This window comes from Balearica regulorum, chromosome 10, assembly GCF_011004875.1.
Source record: "Balearica regulorum gibbericeps isolate bBalReg1 chromosome 10, bBalReg1.pri, whole genome shotgun sequence".
In the NCBI taxonomy this organism is placed as follows: domain Eukaryota; kingdom Metazoa; phylum Chordata; class Aves; order Gruiformes; family Gruidae; genus Balearica; species Balearica regulorum.
Genome location: NC_046193.1, coordinates 7,575,841 through 7,591,684, shown reverse-complemented (window position 1 = coordinate 7,591,684; position 15,844 = coordinate 7,575,841). Strand labels below are relative to the sequence as shown.

General features: G+C 45.8%; 1 protein-coding gene across 3 annotated transcripts in view; it reads left to right on the top strand.

Annotated features, from left to right (window-relative positions):
* Nucleotides 1-7,107: 7,107 nt before the first annotated feature.
* The window catches only part of POC1A (POC1 centriolar protein A), a 60,842-nt gene continuing 52,105 nt past the window's right edge, over nucleotides 7,108-15,844 (top strand). The window contains exons 1-4 of one of the 3 annotated variants that reach the window (XM_075761908.1): nucleotides 7,108-7,247; nucleotides 8,680-8,764; nucleotides 11,788-11,959; nucleotides 15,074-15,253. In XM_075761908.1, coding sequence (XP_075618023.1) covers nucleotides 7,230-7,247; nucleotides 8,680-8,764; nucleotides 11,788-11,959; nucleotides 15,074-15,253 — 455 coding nt within the window. In that variant the 5' untranslated portion in view covers nucleotides 7,108-7,229. Of the gene's footprint in view, nucleotides 7,248-8,679; nucleotides 9,046-11,787; nucleotides 11,960-15,073; nucleotides 15,254-15,844 lie in introns of those variants that run through there. The other 2 variants (XM_075761906.1, XM_075761907.1) reach the window with 2 other exon arrangements.

Genomic DNA, 15,844 nt, shown 5'->3' with positions numbered 1-15,844 from the left:
CAGGCTCCTCTTTCTTTCTCCAAGGGTGAGATGTTGGAAGGGGAAATGATCCATTCAAGGAAGCAGCTGTTTTGGGCAGTGGGACGCACCACCTCTCTGTCTCTGTCTGCCCTGAACTGGCTTGGAAATAAAAAGGGCTGCTGTCCCCTCGTGCAGTTAAATGCACTGCAGAAGGGTCTGGTGTTAGTAACTCTACAAGCTGTTGAGAGAGGGGAAGAGGAGATGGTCAGGTGGATGCCACAGATTTAATGCTGGTTGGAACCAGGATTACTCTGACTTTTTCCAAACAGATGTATCTTTGCCTTCAGCATGTAAAGGCAGCAAATGCAACAGCCATCAGCTGGTAACAACTGTCACTTATTACCTACTGAAAATGTGATCAGATTGACAGCACAGAGATGAAAGTCACTCATGAATCTGAAGTATCTATTCCTTCCATTGAAAGGAGTCAGTCCTTCCCTTCTTCAGAAGTTTAAATTGTTACCCAAAAACTATTAAAAAAGGTCATGTACCTGTGCTGGGCAGGAGCAAATGGGAACAAGAGAACGGAGAGAGTGACTTTTGTAGTGTTCTGGCAGTTTAACCAATTTGGATGCTGGCAGAGTAACAACAAGAAAAAGCTCTAAGTCAGATGTCCCTCACAATTGCATCCTGCTATCAGCATCTTTCTAGTTATTTTAAGAGGACTGTATCTCAACCATCTCTGCCATTGGTTTTGTTCTGTGGTCGGCCCTGGTTGTGTTGATCTGCATGCAGGAATGGTGTGGAAAGGAAAGCAGGTGGCCACCCTGGGTCATCAGCAGGTACAAGGCCACTGGGAGCGTGGAGAAGGCAGCTCAGACAGTTGTGTGCTTGCCCGTGCTGACCAAACTCAGTGCTGTCAACATGAATTTCTCTAGAAGGGTCAGTGTCCTCCTGCCCACTCTGCTGTCGGCATGGCTGGGTGTGGATCCTTTTGGCTCTTCCTGTGCAATCCTTTGCGTGGAAACTGGATACCCATCAGCACGGGCAGACTGATACCCTCCTCTAATCTGCAGAGTGAGGGCCTGGACTTCGGATATTTTGGCACAAAGATTTTTGACAAGATTATGGACTTAAAAGTTAAGGCCAAATGTGATCCAGCCCAGTGGTCAATGTTGATGGGAAAGCAGCCTGATGGAGCGAGATGAAGAACTCGAAGCATGCTCCCCTTGCGCTGTTCAGGCTGATGATGCCTTTCAGGTTTATTAGGTGGGTGGTGCTGGACTGTGCAGCATTGCCCCCTCTGGCCAGGCCTGCCCCTGCCCCAGGGTCTGTGCAGCAATGCCCCTGCTGAGTGGGGAATTCCGTGTACCAACGGTCTCAGCTTCACTCCTGTGAACTCTGCTAGCATTTTCCTAGTACCGGTCTCCGTGCACTTTGCGTTCTGGGTTGATGCAACTGTGAGTTCAGCGAAGGCTGAACTCCACTCACCCCTGCAGGCAACAGCAGAGAAAGTTCGGGGACTGAAAGCAGCCGCCTGCGCTTGGTCAGCAAGTTTAACAGAGAGACTCTGCTTGCTTAGCAAGCACCTAAATTTCAATAAAACAAAAATTCCTCTGCAGCCAAGGAGTTTGGGGCTAGCCTGTAATGTGGGGAAGAGAGGGCTTATTCGTACTGCAGAAGGGGAAACCTATGGGCAAAAGAGGTGCACGTGTCCAGGAGGAACAGCTCTATGTCTGGGGACACCTGTACTGGGAGCTACTTTAAAGGTGGGTTTGATCTACATTCATGTAACAGATTTGAAGATCTTACAGTGGCTTAAGATGCTAGAGCCAATGTAAGTGGTCAGAGACAACTTTGGAGATGCCCAGAAAGCTGCTGATGGGATTTAGGCTGGATCCAGCTTGCCAGGATTTCTCACTCCTGAATCTTTCTCCTCCTATAGGCCAGTTCTGGAAACTGTGGGCGTGTATGAGCACCCTTCCCTCCACCACTCTTGGATGGCTGAAGAACTATAGCTTCACGTAGGGAGCAGCAGAGTATTCCTCTGGTGCTCCAGGACACGGCCTGGTGTCTGTATGTCTCTGTGCCCTTGTCACCCTTCCCCTCACCACTTCAGCTGTATGGATGAGCAGTGAAAGTAGTTCAAATCACCTGCAAAGACAAGGCAGCAAATAAAACACGGTATTGTGATTAACAGGGTGCTTTCTGGCTCTATGCCTAGCAGATGTTTTGGATGCAAGACAGACACATTTTCTCTTAGTGGCCCGAGCGGCTCCAGAACCCGGGCTCTGCCAACACTTTGCTCTACAGCAGCGGAGCACCACTGCCTGCCGAGTGCTGAGGAGCAGTGACAGGCTCCCCCAGCCCTGTCAGCCTTCTCCAGTGGTTGCTATAATCGTCTCATGTCGCCTTCCTCCCTCTTTTCAAGGCTCTGATAACAAGCACCTAGGACAGCCAGGTGACCTTTGGCTGAGCTTCCTCTTTAACTCCCGTGGCTTTTGCTTCATTGCCTAGTTGTTACGCAGCAGTAAAGATCCGTTCTGATAGCAGCAGAGCCTGCGCCGCTCCCTTTTCCCCTCTTACTCACACAGGATCAAAGCTCTCTGAATTTGCTTGAACAAATTTGCATTTAGGTCAGTGAGAGATTTACTTGAGGAAAATGTTGGTTTTTTTTTTTCCTTTTTTCTTAACTCCATAAAAAAGGAAAATAAGCACAAAGGCGGGTGGGATAAAAAAATCTATGGGCTATAAATAAATGGGTTTGGCACACATGGGAGGAGGAAGTCATTAGTAAGAGAGAAAATCAGTGATGTGGCAGCAGGAAGCTACCTCTTCAGCTGATGTAAAGCAGCATTTCCCTGTGGAAGCAATGAGACCGTGTCATTGTTATCAGCTGAGCTCCTTGGTGGACCTGGTCCCCTCTGCAGTGCCTAAACTGCCTGCAGCTGCCACCTTCCACCGCAGCAAGGAGGGAAGTACAGACAGCAAGTCTCAGGACTACATTGATCTTCACCTGCAATTTTTAGCTCCTCGTAGCTGCCTGCTTAGGCTGCCTAAATCCCTGCTGCGCTCTCTGGATGCAAAGCGGCAATAACAGGGCGGCTGTCCCATCCCAGCCAGTTGGGTTGACACACCAAAGCATTGCAGGGTTGGTTGCTCAAGGTCCCTGCCTTCATCTCTAGGGTGCTGGGACTTCTTTTTGTTCCACACAACAGCCCATGCTCAGATCACAGTGGTCATGGAGACAGGATGACCTTGTTCTGAGAGTGCTGCTAGCAACTGGGAGACCAGGGTGCAGTTGCTGGTTCTGTCTTAGCTTGCGTGCATTGTCTTGACCAATTCCACATCTCTTGGTGCTTCCTCTTTAGATGGCAAATACGTGTCCCCACTTGCCAAGGACCTCAGCTTTTCTAGAAAAACAGTTGCATCCTGGCTTTCTGAAGCCTAGCATACTGTCCCCCAGTTGGCATATTCTTAAAACTGCAAAAGTGTGTACAGAGACTGGTGTGCTCAGCAGTTTAAATATTAACAGGACACGTGAGAACTGGGGGTTGCAATACAGAAGTGGTAAACATTGAGTTTAGTTGCTAAACTTAGACCCACTCACTCTAGCAAGAAGTTCAGGGCTTTCTGATTTGGGCTTGAAGTCAAAGGTTAGCTGTAATTTCATGCAAGAACAACCCACCTGAATTGTGGGTGGGTCTGATGCTGTGCAATACCTTTGCTGCCCAACGTGGCTGCATGCTGCCTTGCAGCGTGCAGGGACCGCAGCCCTGGCAGGGCTCTGTTGTTATCACAGAGGAGTCAGATCTTGGGGCTTCTGGTCTCTTCTCGATTCATGGTTGTAGAAATAACCCCAGGGAAGGACTTGCTGAGAATTACCGTACAATGTCTAAGTTGCCAGCTGGGAAGTGGTATTTGAAAGAGGCTAGCTCAAGGCTTTTTTTCGCCTGGAGTTATGGTAGTCCTAACAAAGAAGCTGGCTATTTTGGCGTGATTAATCTTTAATGAAATCATGTTGCGTTTTATCCAATTTTCCTCCTCATTTCTCTCTCTTTAGAAAACTGAAGGCTGGAAGAGGCCTCAGCCTGCCCTCAGGTGGTCATCTGAAGAAAAGCAGGAGTCTCACTCCTGGCCGTGTGTCTTCAGCCGGTGGTGACACCGGGGTGCTGCCTGGGCGGGGTGACAGCACATGGGCTGAGGTCCTTCTCCCTTTCTGGGGCGCTGGGAGGAGGCTGGCTCCCAGGGCCACGGTTTCTGAGGGATGGGAAAATCCAATGCCACCCAAACCCAGGGCAGATAACGCCACAAAGACGTTCGGATGCTGGGACAGAGCCTGGCCAATGCTGCACTGGCTGAACTGGGCTATCTCAAAACCCTGTCCTCTCCAGCACAGGACCTGATGTGTGCCCATGCTCCTGAGGGCTCTCTTTTTGCAAAGACTTTGGCACAAATATTCTTTAATTCTTATTCTATTAACATCTGTTCTAGACTGCTGCAGGTGTAAATGTCTCGCTAATGGGCTGCTCTTTCCTCTGGCTGTTGGCGTTGTGCAGTGGCAGCCCAGGACTGAGAACTTGGTAAGTGAAGTAGCCATCCGTGTCTGCCATAGATGCTGCTACTGTATCATCTAGAAGGTGGATTGGGTTTGGTTTGGGTGGTGGAATCCTTCAATAAAAGTAAATGTTCCCATTTCCTGCTCTTATAAATGGGAGTGCAACCACACCACATTTCTGACTTCGTATTTCTCTCTAAAATGGGTTGTACAAGACTTCTTTAGTGCCTCGGGCATATTTAGCATCTTTTCTGTGTTCTGGTTTATTTCCGTGCGGAGGAAAAAAAAAAAAAAGATAGTGGTCAAATGCCAAAGAATTTCACAAGGAATAGATTAAGCGATGCTGGAAACTGCTTCAGATTTATAGATCCAAGATCCATAGCCACATGGGCAGAAAGGCCGGGCCTGAGGGAGGTACGTGTCTCTTCAGCCCCAGTAACTCAAAGGGCAGAGGGAAATGGAGAGCTTTTCAGACACACAAACACTCCTGAACCAGCAGACTGCCGACCATGGGATGGCAGTGCAGGAGGGAGAAGGACAGATGGCTTCCCTGAGAAGCACAATTCATGGGATTGTGTTTACAGCTCCATGGCAGCCTGGATGGCACCAGTATCGGTTTGCTGTGGCCACAAGGGACGTCAGTAGGCTCAAGAGGCAACACGTAGGCAGCGACTGCAGGCTGGCAGTGGCCTATGGAGCCTCGCACCGACCTCAGCGGGGATTTGTGTCCTTTTCCCTTCGCTGGAATCCAGCATGGAGGTGCGAGTGCTGTCCCCAGGGACCAATCAAGCTGGCTTGATGCTGTTGGCTGATTTAGGGGGGAAAAAAGCTGCAGCTGGCGGTGGGAGGGGTGTGTTTGGACATTGCCCAAAGCAAAACATCCTGGCAGATAAAGGAAAAGGTTTGAAATTTTCAGGTGTTCCACTTGGCTCTGCTTTTCCTTAAGAAAGCAAATGTTTTTTAACCCTGCATGAAGCAACTTTTCAGTTAGAGATAGTAATCTTAAAGAAGAAAAAAGGAAAGAAGCTGTAAAAGGCACAAATACACATTTAAACAAAATACATGACCAGTTGCTTTCTGAGAATTGGAGAGCTTGATTGCTTGGGCTGATTCACATTAGGGAAACCTTCTTTTCCTTTTTTTTGCTCTCAGTTAGGAGTGGGAGCAAAATAATTTCTGGTCCAACTTCAGCACAGCTTGAAATTTGTCTTGTAAAGGTCCCTATTGCTTGGCTGTGCTCCTGGGAAGCACTGTTTTAGAGCCCGTCCATTGCCCTACACCGTAACAGGCAGTTTTCAACAACAAAGCCAGACAGGTGTAAATTGGAAGTGGTTTGGTAACGCTGGAACAAAAGCCGGAGGATTCCCTGTGTGTTGAACAAAGCTGTCAGTTCCTTAATAACTGGAGAAAAAAATCTGTTTCATTTTTAACCCAATTTCACATAGTAGAATGAGCTCCCTCCAAAAAAACCCTCAGCTTTTAACTCACAAGGCCTCCAGACAAGTGTGTGCTCTGCATTTATGAACAAAGCAGGATCAGATAAAGGGAACAGGAACATCTCCTGCCCAGAGGACGAAGAGGAAGGAATACAATGTTTGGCGGTCTGACAAGGAGCCTGTAAAATACAGGCAGGAAAATTATGTGCAGTTCTGCTCTTCTTGGACTTGAGCACGAAGTTAGGAAGCATGTCTCCTGCTGATGTCATAAGAACCGTGCTGGGGAGAGGCATAATGGGATGAAAAAAGCTGTCTCGGCAGCGGTGTGGGCAATGCGCTACGTAATGAAAATTCACAACTAACCCATGCTGACGGAGGAGGGAGACCAGGATGCAAAATCTAGAATTACAAGGGTAAATAGTTATTCATGAGCATGAGGTGTCCCAGCCAAATTGGGGCACCCTAAATGCGGTTTTACACAGGAATCTTCCACCTTTCAAGTGTTCAGGTAGAACACAATTTAACTGATTGCTTAATCATAGGAAAACTTTGCAAAGCAACTGTTTCAGCAGCATTCTTGCTGCTTGTCTGTTGATCCAGACGTCCGGGCAGTCTTGCTGGAGTTACTTGTGTATGATGCTGGGAGGGCTTCAAAGCTGTGTCAGAGGGGCTGGAGGCTGGTGTCCTCTCAGTGGTCCAGGGGACACTTTATCCCTCTCCGACAGCTCTAAGCTTCCACACAGCTCAGGCCTCGTGCCCACGGCCAGCCCGTCCTTTAGTTTGTTTTACGTAAGTACAAACAATACCAGAGCTTCCAGCAAAATTTCACTATGTCCTTATATTGCAGCATATAATGTGAACTATGACATATATTAACAAAGTTAATACGCTTTCATACTCTAAAGACTGACTGATGTGGTAGTGAGGGAAAATGTTTGTAACCAGCAAGGCCCCTCAGGGCCAGCTGTACCAGAGGAACTGACTTTCACAGCAAGGCCTGTGAGGACCGTTCCCTGCGCTCCCAGCCGGGATCGTCTGCAGCCTGACTGGCGGGGGGGGACAGGAGAAGGACGAGGAGGGACCTGGCTGCTGGCGACTTCCCGCCCCAGCTCCCGGGCCTGTAATGGCGGCACCCCTCACTGGATGGGTCCCGCCCACGGCCGGAAGTGGCCTCGCCCCTTCCGGTCTGGCGCCGCGGCCCCTTTAAGGGCGGAACCGTTGCTACGGGGCGCGTGAGGCGCGGAAACTGAATTGCGGCGCGGGCGGGAGGTGTCATGGCTGCCGGCTGCCTGGTGAGGGGTTTGGTGGGGCCGGGCCGAGAAGGGGAAGGCCTGGAGTGCTGGGGCCTGTTGCGGCCCGGGGCTTTGGTGCCGCTGGGAGGGGAGGGCCTGGCAGGCCACTGGGGCTGGGCTGGGGGCGGCCCGGGCGTCTGGGAAGGTGCTGAAGGGAGGGCTGTGGCCTCTGGGGCGGGGGGGGTTGTTGGGGGGACCCTTCCCGCTGGGGGGAAGCAGGGGTACCGGGGGCACTTGGGCTCGGGGTTTGATGGGGAGTGGCCCTTGGGGCAGTGCCGTGGGGACACGGTGCGGGGCTGGGGTAGGGGGGCCTCCCTGGTGCTTTGGGGGAGAGAGGAAGGCAAGGCTGGTGCTGCTGGAATTGGGCTGTGCAGGGCAAGGCCTGGGGAGTTGGTGGGGGTAGGTCTGGGTTTGGAGGAGGCTTAGTGCTGCTGGTGTTGGGCTGTGTGGCATGGGCTGACCTGGGCTTGTGCTGTGGGGTGACCTCATGCGGTTGGGGCTGGGGGCAGAGTTAGACTTGGGGGGCCTCATGCTGCTGGGGGGTTAGCCCTGGGTCTTGGGGTGCTGTTAGAGCTGGGATTGGACTGTGTGTGGGGGGCACCTCTAGGCTGGTGCAGATGGGGGGAGCTCTGGATCTGACAAGGGCTGAGTGTTGTGAGGGGGGGTCAGCCCTGTTCTTCTGGGGCTGGGTGCTTGTTTGAGCAGGCTGAGGCTGCAGTCAACTCCTGAGGGGGAGCAGGCTGTGGTGGGGGTTGCTGGGGAGGTAGAAGCTGTGTGTATGGGAGCAGAGATTGAAGGCCGGTTAGCATGTTCTGAAGTCTAGACAATTTTCAAGTCTTACAACCTCTTGTAATGGTTCTCTCAATGTTTTTGTGTTTTGTCCCGTTCCCCCCCCCCCCCCCCCCCCCGACCTCAGGCTTTGTTTGGCCTTTGCAGCAAGGTGTTGTGTGGTGACATGCTGTTCCCCAGATGTAGGAGAAAGGTAGTGGGTCAGTTTGTTTTGACAGGTGTGTTAAGTCTTGTAAATTTGTCCCTTCTGTGTGAACAGTAGTGTCTTGGCTATACCTGGACTGAGATGAGCAGCTGTCAGAGCAAGGTTGAGCTTGAGTGTCTGCTCAGGTGGTCATCAACATGGCTGATCTGTTCCAAAGTCAGCTTTGGGGTCTCTGTACTAGTGGTATGTTGTGAAAATGCATGAATGTTTCATGCAAGTCACCTAAGATCCAGAAGGGTGTTCGGCTCAGATAAGTTGCCTCTCTTAAAGTTTGTAGATACAAGTGAATTTCAGATTTTGTGTTGCATGGTGTTCTTATTGCTACCTGGCTTTTATGGGATGAATATGTGGCTTGGTTTGCTTGTTAGAGAAATAAAATGGTTTTATTGTACAAAGATGGTTCTTAATCTATAGTGTCTGAACATTATTGTCTTCTAGGAAGATCCGTCCCTGGAGAGACACTTCAAAGGCCACAGAGATGCTGTCACTAGTGTGGACTTCAGCTTCAATAAGAAACAACTGGGTAAATTGTCTCTCTGTGTTTTGATGGCCAGATGATAAAGAAAGAGCTTCTCTGATTTCATTAAATGGAGGGAGCAGTGGAGGTACTGAGCTCTACAAGAGCAAAGAACCTGTTTTCATGATGAAGAGATTTTGGATGAATGTTTCTGTGCTTTGAAAAAAAAAAAATCCTGTTGCTTAACTAGACAGGTAGCAGGTTGTGTGCATCACACTTGAGCTTTAGAGACATCTACTGTTGCTTATTGTTTCACATACCTGGCTTTACCATGCAGTCAATTTAAGGTAAAACCTTACTTATTCTTCTCCATCTTCCATCTCTCCCTTTCAGACAACTGCCTGTGATTATGCCAAGGCTTGTGTCCTAGTTGCTATTTGGAAATACACTGTGTGTGCATCCAGTAGAAACCGGGAGGGTTTTTGGCTCTTAGTGAAGTTCAGTCTGTGTGGTGGGTGTAGCTTTGGCTTGCAGAGCAGATAAGGCAGAAATGATACTTTGAGGCAATATACCTGGTAGGCAGTGGGCACAGTAGGTGTGAGTAAATAGAAATGCTGCGGTCTAGCAGGTAATAACCCTGTTCTGGGTCTTGCAGCCTACACCATGCTCTGGAAGCTGCAAGGAAATGAATAAATTTGTCTTGGACCCCCTCTCTCCCTGCTGCTGTTTTTATTGTTGTCTGCTATCTTTTCCTTTCTGTGTCTTTGTAGAGCAAGAGTTCATTCTGCTCTGCATCTGTGATTCTGTTTGTGTATCCCTAAAACTTTACCCAGTCAGTGCAGCTCTGTTTAGCAAGGATGCTCTGAATGTAATTCAGCATTGCTTTTGGCTTTCTGGAAGTAGTACAGTGACCTTTACTGCTTCCATCTAGCCTGTGAAATAGTTGCTTGCTCTTGATATTTTTAGTAAATGAGATCAGGTAATAAAGGGAACCAGTTCTAAGAAGTTTTATTTTTTTAGGTACTGTTGGGTTAGTTGTGTGCACTTAACTTTTATGAGATGTTAAAGTTCTTTTTCCCCATTTCTTCCTGCCCCCAATAAAACGACCAAACCTAGAGGACTCAGTCTTTTTATTCCATTAGTTTGCTTGCCCAATCCAGTAAGTATAATAGTTATTGCCAACAAATCACATATATGCAGTATCGTACTGAAGTGCTTTATTGAGATGTCAGAGCATTATTTTCCTTAAATTTTTTAACATCAGTCCTGGGGAAGCTGGAATATTGCAACTTAATATCCTTGCCTGACAATGACTTAGTGTAGTTATGACTAATATCTTAATGCTAGGCTGTGTGCTGAATCTACTTTTACACAGCTGTCTCCCCTTAAATTTTAATATCCCTAAGGGAAGATATTGCCTGTAGGAAATACAAAACCACCAGTTGAACTGACAAATAGTAAGGTTTTTTGTTTCCCATTAGGAAACATACATAATAAATGATCCTGTTTGAAATGGGCATATATTAATCCCAAATCAATAGCAGGAAGAAATGACTATTATTTCTTGTGTTGAAATGACTGTGAAATAGAAGGATGTTTCCAGTGAAATCTATTTGGTATTTTGCCATAACACTAATGAACTGAAATCTTCTTGTAATTATGATACTGCCATGTCAGAATTTACCATCAAACTGCCCTTTTTTTTTTCTAGGAACATCTTAAGATCTCCCTGGAGATATGCCCCACTTGGCACTCCTGTAGAGAGATACAGGTGCAGCTTGGGTTTGTTGGCAGCCTAAGATGTGTATATTCTGTATTTGCCTGTGGAAAATCTACAAAGTTTTCTGTTATTTAGGCATTAAAATTGATTTGAAGGGGTATTTTTACTGTAATTGTTTGAGACTTTAAGTTGCCACAGGCATATGTTTGCTCTTTTACAAATCACTAGGGTCCCAGTGCTACAGACTTCCTGCAGTATGATGAGCTTTAGGGTTGTGGTGGGACCCGAGCAGGGGAGTTTTAGGCTGATATGGAATTTACTCTTGTGTTTGGGAAACCTCTTGCTTGATACTCTTGGCAGGGACTGGTGTGGCCCCTGTCAGGTAGGGAGGGGGATGTAGCTTGTACGAAGTTCAGTGTGGTGGAGATGAGTTGTCAGTTGTGCTTGCAGTGGATGTAGCATGTGCACCTGAATTCTGCCTTCTACTTAAGTGACCTTTTGCTCTTGAGGCTGAGGGAGATCTTGGAAAAACAGCATCTGTCCTGGGGGTAGTCACCTTCCTGTAAGTAGAGTCTTTGCCCTCTGGAATGTCCCACCAGCCCTTTCTCTCCTTCTTGTCTTTGGAATATGCCTTTGTCCTCTTCCACCCTTTCTTAGACCCAAGAATGAAGGCAAGTTGTGGTGGTTGTTTTTTATGCGCACAGGTGAGTATAGAAGTTAGCATGAGTAGAAGAGTGGGTGTGAGTAGATGGAGGGACCCCATCTCCATCCATAGTTCCTTAAAGCCTCTCCTGACTACCATCAAGTCCTGCTGTGACCCTTCCTACTAACAGCAAACTGAACTTGCTCTAATCATGTTGCAAGCTTTGTCATATATTAAGAACTGCTGGTCAATGTTTTGTAACAAGGGACAGGTGTTGGAGGTACATGTAGCTGGGTTATGTCTAGTCACCAACTCACAGGGCTTCTCTGCTTAATCTGTGGTGTATTACTTGATATTTAACCTGCTGCAGCTGATAGCTGCCTCTGCTTCCCAATAAAAAAGTGATGAGAGAACCTTCATTCATAGACCTTCCCTTCTATGTGTTTCCTTAGTGTGTATTTATTTGGAAGAAGTTTTGCAATTTGTGTGGCTTTTGCCTCTGCAGCTGTTGCATGGCCTGACTCTTGGAAGTAAATTGTCATTCCAAGCCAATGCATGATGGACTGTGTTTTGTTTGAATTACTAATGAAATATACAGTGTGCAAATGCTCTGAAGCTTCAAGGATGATGATGTACTTGAGATAGCTAGAAGCTGTGATGGTGAATTGAGTGTGAAATAACAGAATTTTTGGTTTTGTGTGGTTTTGTTTTTACTTTTTATTTCAGCAAGTGGCTCTATGGATTCGTGCCTGATGATCTGGAGTATGAGACCTCAGATGAGAGCCTACCGCTTTGTGGGCCACAAAGATGCAGTGATGTGTGTTCAGTTTTCACCTTCTGGTCACCTGGTGGCTTCAGGCTCTAGAGACAAAACGGTCCGTTTATGGGTTCCCAGTGTGTAAGTATCTATTTCCTTCTGCCTCTCTTCTTGTGTTTTAACTGTGGTTTGAGATATGTCCTTGCTTCTCAATAGCAGTTGTCCAGCTGTGGAACTGGGATCTGTTTGAGGGAAAGAACCATTGTATGTTACAGCTCTAACAGAGGAGAGGTAATTTGGTCTTGAAATTGCATTGGAGACAGAGCTAAAGTCCTTTTCAAAGCTTAAAGTCAGTATTAACTTCCAATGTTAATATAACAAGTCACCAGTGCAACTCATCAGTGGTGAGCTGTTGGATTTTTCTTCCCCTTTCTGCCCCAGTCTGTCTTTCCTCCTAGCAAATTGATCCTTTGCTTCTCTGCCAGTGTTAAGCAACATGCTGAAACACAAATTGAGGTTTAGTGATGTTCTGTGAGCAGGGTGGAGGTTGCAAGCTTGCTGTAGTCCACCAAATGGTTATGTGCCTTTAACTTTTATTTGTTGGTCTAAAACTAGTAACTCTGTTCCACTGGTAGTAAGTGATGGTGTATTACTAAGATAAAAGACTGCTTTGGATTGTGTATTGACTTTTTTGTGAGCTTGCATATGATTAACAATAATTCACTTTCAGTACCTTAGCCTAATTATGAAGTTTCCATTTTTGAGTAGAGAGCTTAGTTGCTTTAACTCATTAACACTTGTCAAGTCCTTGGCAATCATTGGCTGAGAGACCTCAACTTCTATTGTTTTACTCTGATGCGTTGTTTTAAGCGATGTACCTTCAGCAGGGAACACCTAATTGAAATACAAAATGAACTGGAGAGTGCTGAAGAAATTCTATTGGAAGACTTAATCTTGTTCCAAGTAATGAGAAGCTTTTTGCAGCCAAGATGCAGAAAAGTAACTGCCAGTGTTTCCTCTGGTCTCTTGGTTCCCACACTAAACAGTGGGATTGTTTTTTCTGAATGAACAGGTATTGGTGGTTCCTCTGCTTGTGAGCTTGTAAATTGCTGCTAGCAAAGACTGAAGGATTGTATCCAGAAGCAGACCTGATGATTGTGGTGGCAAATAAAAGGGATTCAAAATCAAAAAATCAAACCAAACAAAACCACACAAAAACCATACTCCTACTTTAAAAAGCATGTTTATTCAGGAACAATGGAAAGCATTTCTAGTTGTTTGATGAATTCTTATGACTACTCATTGGAAGCTTTATTTGATGATCTGTTAAGCCATAAGTAATTTCTGCCATGGAACTGATAGGTTTTGAAAGTGACTTTTTAGAATCTGTGATAAAAGTGCTTTTAAATATCGTAATTTATAATGAAACAGAAATAAAATGTGCAGGTTGTAATTTCAGTTATAATTATTCCGGATTAGTTAAACTTTCCTGGAAGGAATGATCACAATGACATGTTAACATATATATTATTAAAAGGCACAAGGTGGATTATAATTAAAATTTAACCTTGCTGTTCATCAATCTCATATAAAGAAAGAGACTGACAGTGTCACTTTGCTGTCTCCAGAGCTACGCTGCTTACACAGAATGCTGAAAATAAATGGCAGCATAAACTTGTTTGATTTCTCAGATGCTAATGTATACATTTTAAGAAAGGACTGGGATGCAGTGAGAAAACTGAGCTTGTGTTGGGTGATTCTATCCTAGCTGCTTGGGCATATGAGCTATGTGGTCTAAACTGCACCTATGGCTGTTGTGTCAGAAAAGGGCTAGTGTGGAAAGGCAGTTGTTACGCCAGTTGTGAATACCTTGGTGCATGGCACTTTTAATCTGTGTTGATTTAATGTTCTTTGTCAATTTACCTTCTCCAAATAAAAAGAAAGTGTTTATGTTGAAACAGGTTTGAGACCTTCAGCTTCCCAGTTTTGCCCTGTCGTTAAAAGGGGAGGGAGAAGCTGCCTTGTAGTCTGTGGGCCAGGACTTTATTTCCAAAGAATCCGAAAACTTGCAGTCCCTTTCAGGGCAATATGTTACTGGAGGAGTTAATGCTTCCCTGGTGTGTGGATTTCTGTCTTTGGGATTTGTCTTTTATAAGCCATGCTGACAGAATTTTGTAATGTCATGTTTCTGCATGAGTTTTTATCAGACTTGGGGATGTTCTGTGGTTTTGGACAGAAAGAAAACTTTCCTGAGAAGTAACCTTTACTGTTCCTTGCCTTCTGGCAGATAAAGGATTAAATAAAACTAGGCAGATCTGACCTTTGCTGAGGAGGGAGGGAATATTGCTGGAAGGTATGTAGTACTTTGATTTTTTTATTTTTTTTTGGCCTTTACAATTTTAGTAGTCTTCAGCCTCAGTATAAATCCTAATGGAGAAGGGAGCAAACCACCATGTATTTCTGTTGTTCTTGTCTCTCAATATGGAGCTCCTGGTAGTACAGTACATGCTGGAGATGTATTTTGGACCAAGAGTCCCATATACCTGCTGGATGTCTGACTGTGTTGCACTTCAGATTTCTAAATATGCTTTGCATTTATTCACCAGAAGAATGCTTCTTGCATTTATTTGGAAATGATGGATAAAGAATAACAACAATACCCTGTCTTTTGTCTTGCTTGGCTGAGTTAATGGTAGCTTGCTCAAAGTTGTACAACATTAGGCATGCTGAATTCAGTTGTGTTATTTCTGGTGTGACACTGTATTGGAAGCGTTCAGCTGGAGCACGGGCCTCTACAGGAACAGTTGTGAGGTAGCTGCCTGCTTGGCTCTGTCTAGATGAACTCTGAAAACGCTTACCTCCCTCCTGTCAGCCTTCCAGCCAAGGACCTGGTAACAGCAGAGAATCTCAGCATCTTCTTTTGTATTGGTATTTCCATAAATGTTGTTTTAAATGGTTCCACAAATAAACAGTAGCAGTTTTGCCCCTTTATAGGAAACCTGAGTTGTTTCCTGTTGGATTGGGCTCCAGTATTGAACTGGAACAACTGGTTTTAGCTATGTGTTCTGTATAGCTCATGAAGCATGAATGAGTTTGGGGTGGATCAACATTTTCTTCCTAATGTAGGCACATGCAGTTCCCATAGAAGTTGTGGTTAATAGCACTGCTCAGCATACAGAAGCTTTGTGTTTTCAAGTATATGATGTATTTGCTGCCCTGTTGTGCAGTTTTAAAGTGCTCTTTCCTTCTGTATAGCAAAGGAGAATCTACTGTGTTCAAGGCTCATACGGCAACTGTAAGAAGCGTTCACTTCTCCAGCGATGGCCAATCCTTAGTTACAGCTTCTGATGACAAAACAGTCAAAGTGTGGACGGTTCACAGGCAGAAGTTTCTATTCTCACTTAGCCAGCACATAAACTGGGTTCGCTGTGCCAGGTAAGTATGGCTTTCTGACAGATAGAGGGAGTTTATCCCTCAAAGCAGAGACCTAAGTATCATGGTCTTGTGTGAGACATTTCTAATCAGGATGATTCAAGTGTGTCTAGTGACTGAAATATATTTCTAACCTGCAGAGAGATCCCTTCAGATAATAGCTGCATACCCACTTAGTGTTTCTTCAGCGATCTTTGCTAAGCAGAGACTTTCCTGCTTAGTGATTTGTTCTGTGTTTTGCTTCTACCTGGTGTCAAGACTTCTGCATCTTGAAGTTGCTAACAGAAGCAAAAAGAGTTTTGTATTTTTTCAGTTTAGTTACTCTTAGACTTGTCATGCCTCTAGTTAAAATGTGCTCCTTCCAAAATGCTGAAAGTGCTGCCATAATAAAAACATTATTTCCTGATAACTCTCTCAGATTTACTTTTCAGTTGTCCATCTCAGTTGTTCTGAGAAGTTTTTATATATGCCTGTAGCTGCAGTTCCTCTGTAGGTGAAAAGTTCATTATAGCTCTTGAATGTGGCAGTGGCTGGTAGTACTGTAGGTGCCCACAGTAGAGCAGAGGGAATGTTTTTCCAGTATGTATGATGATC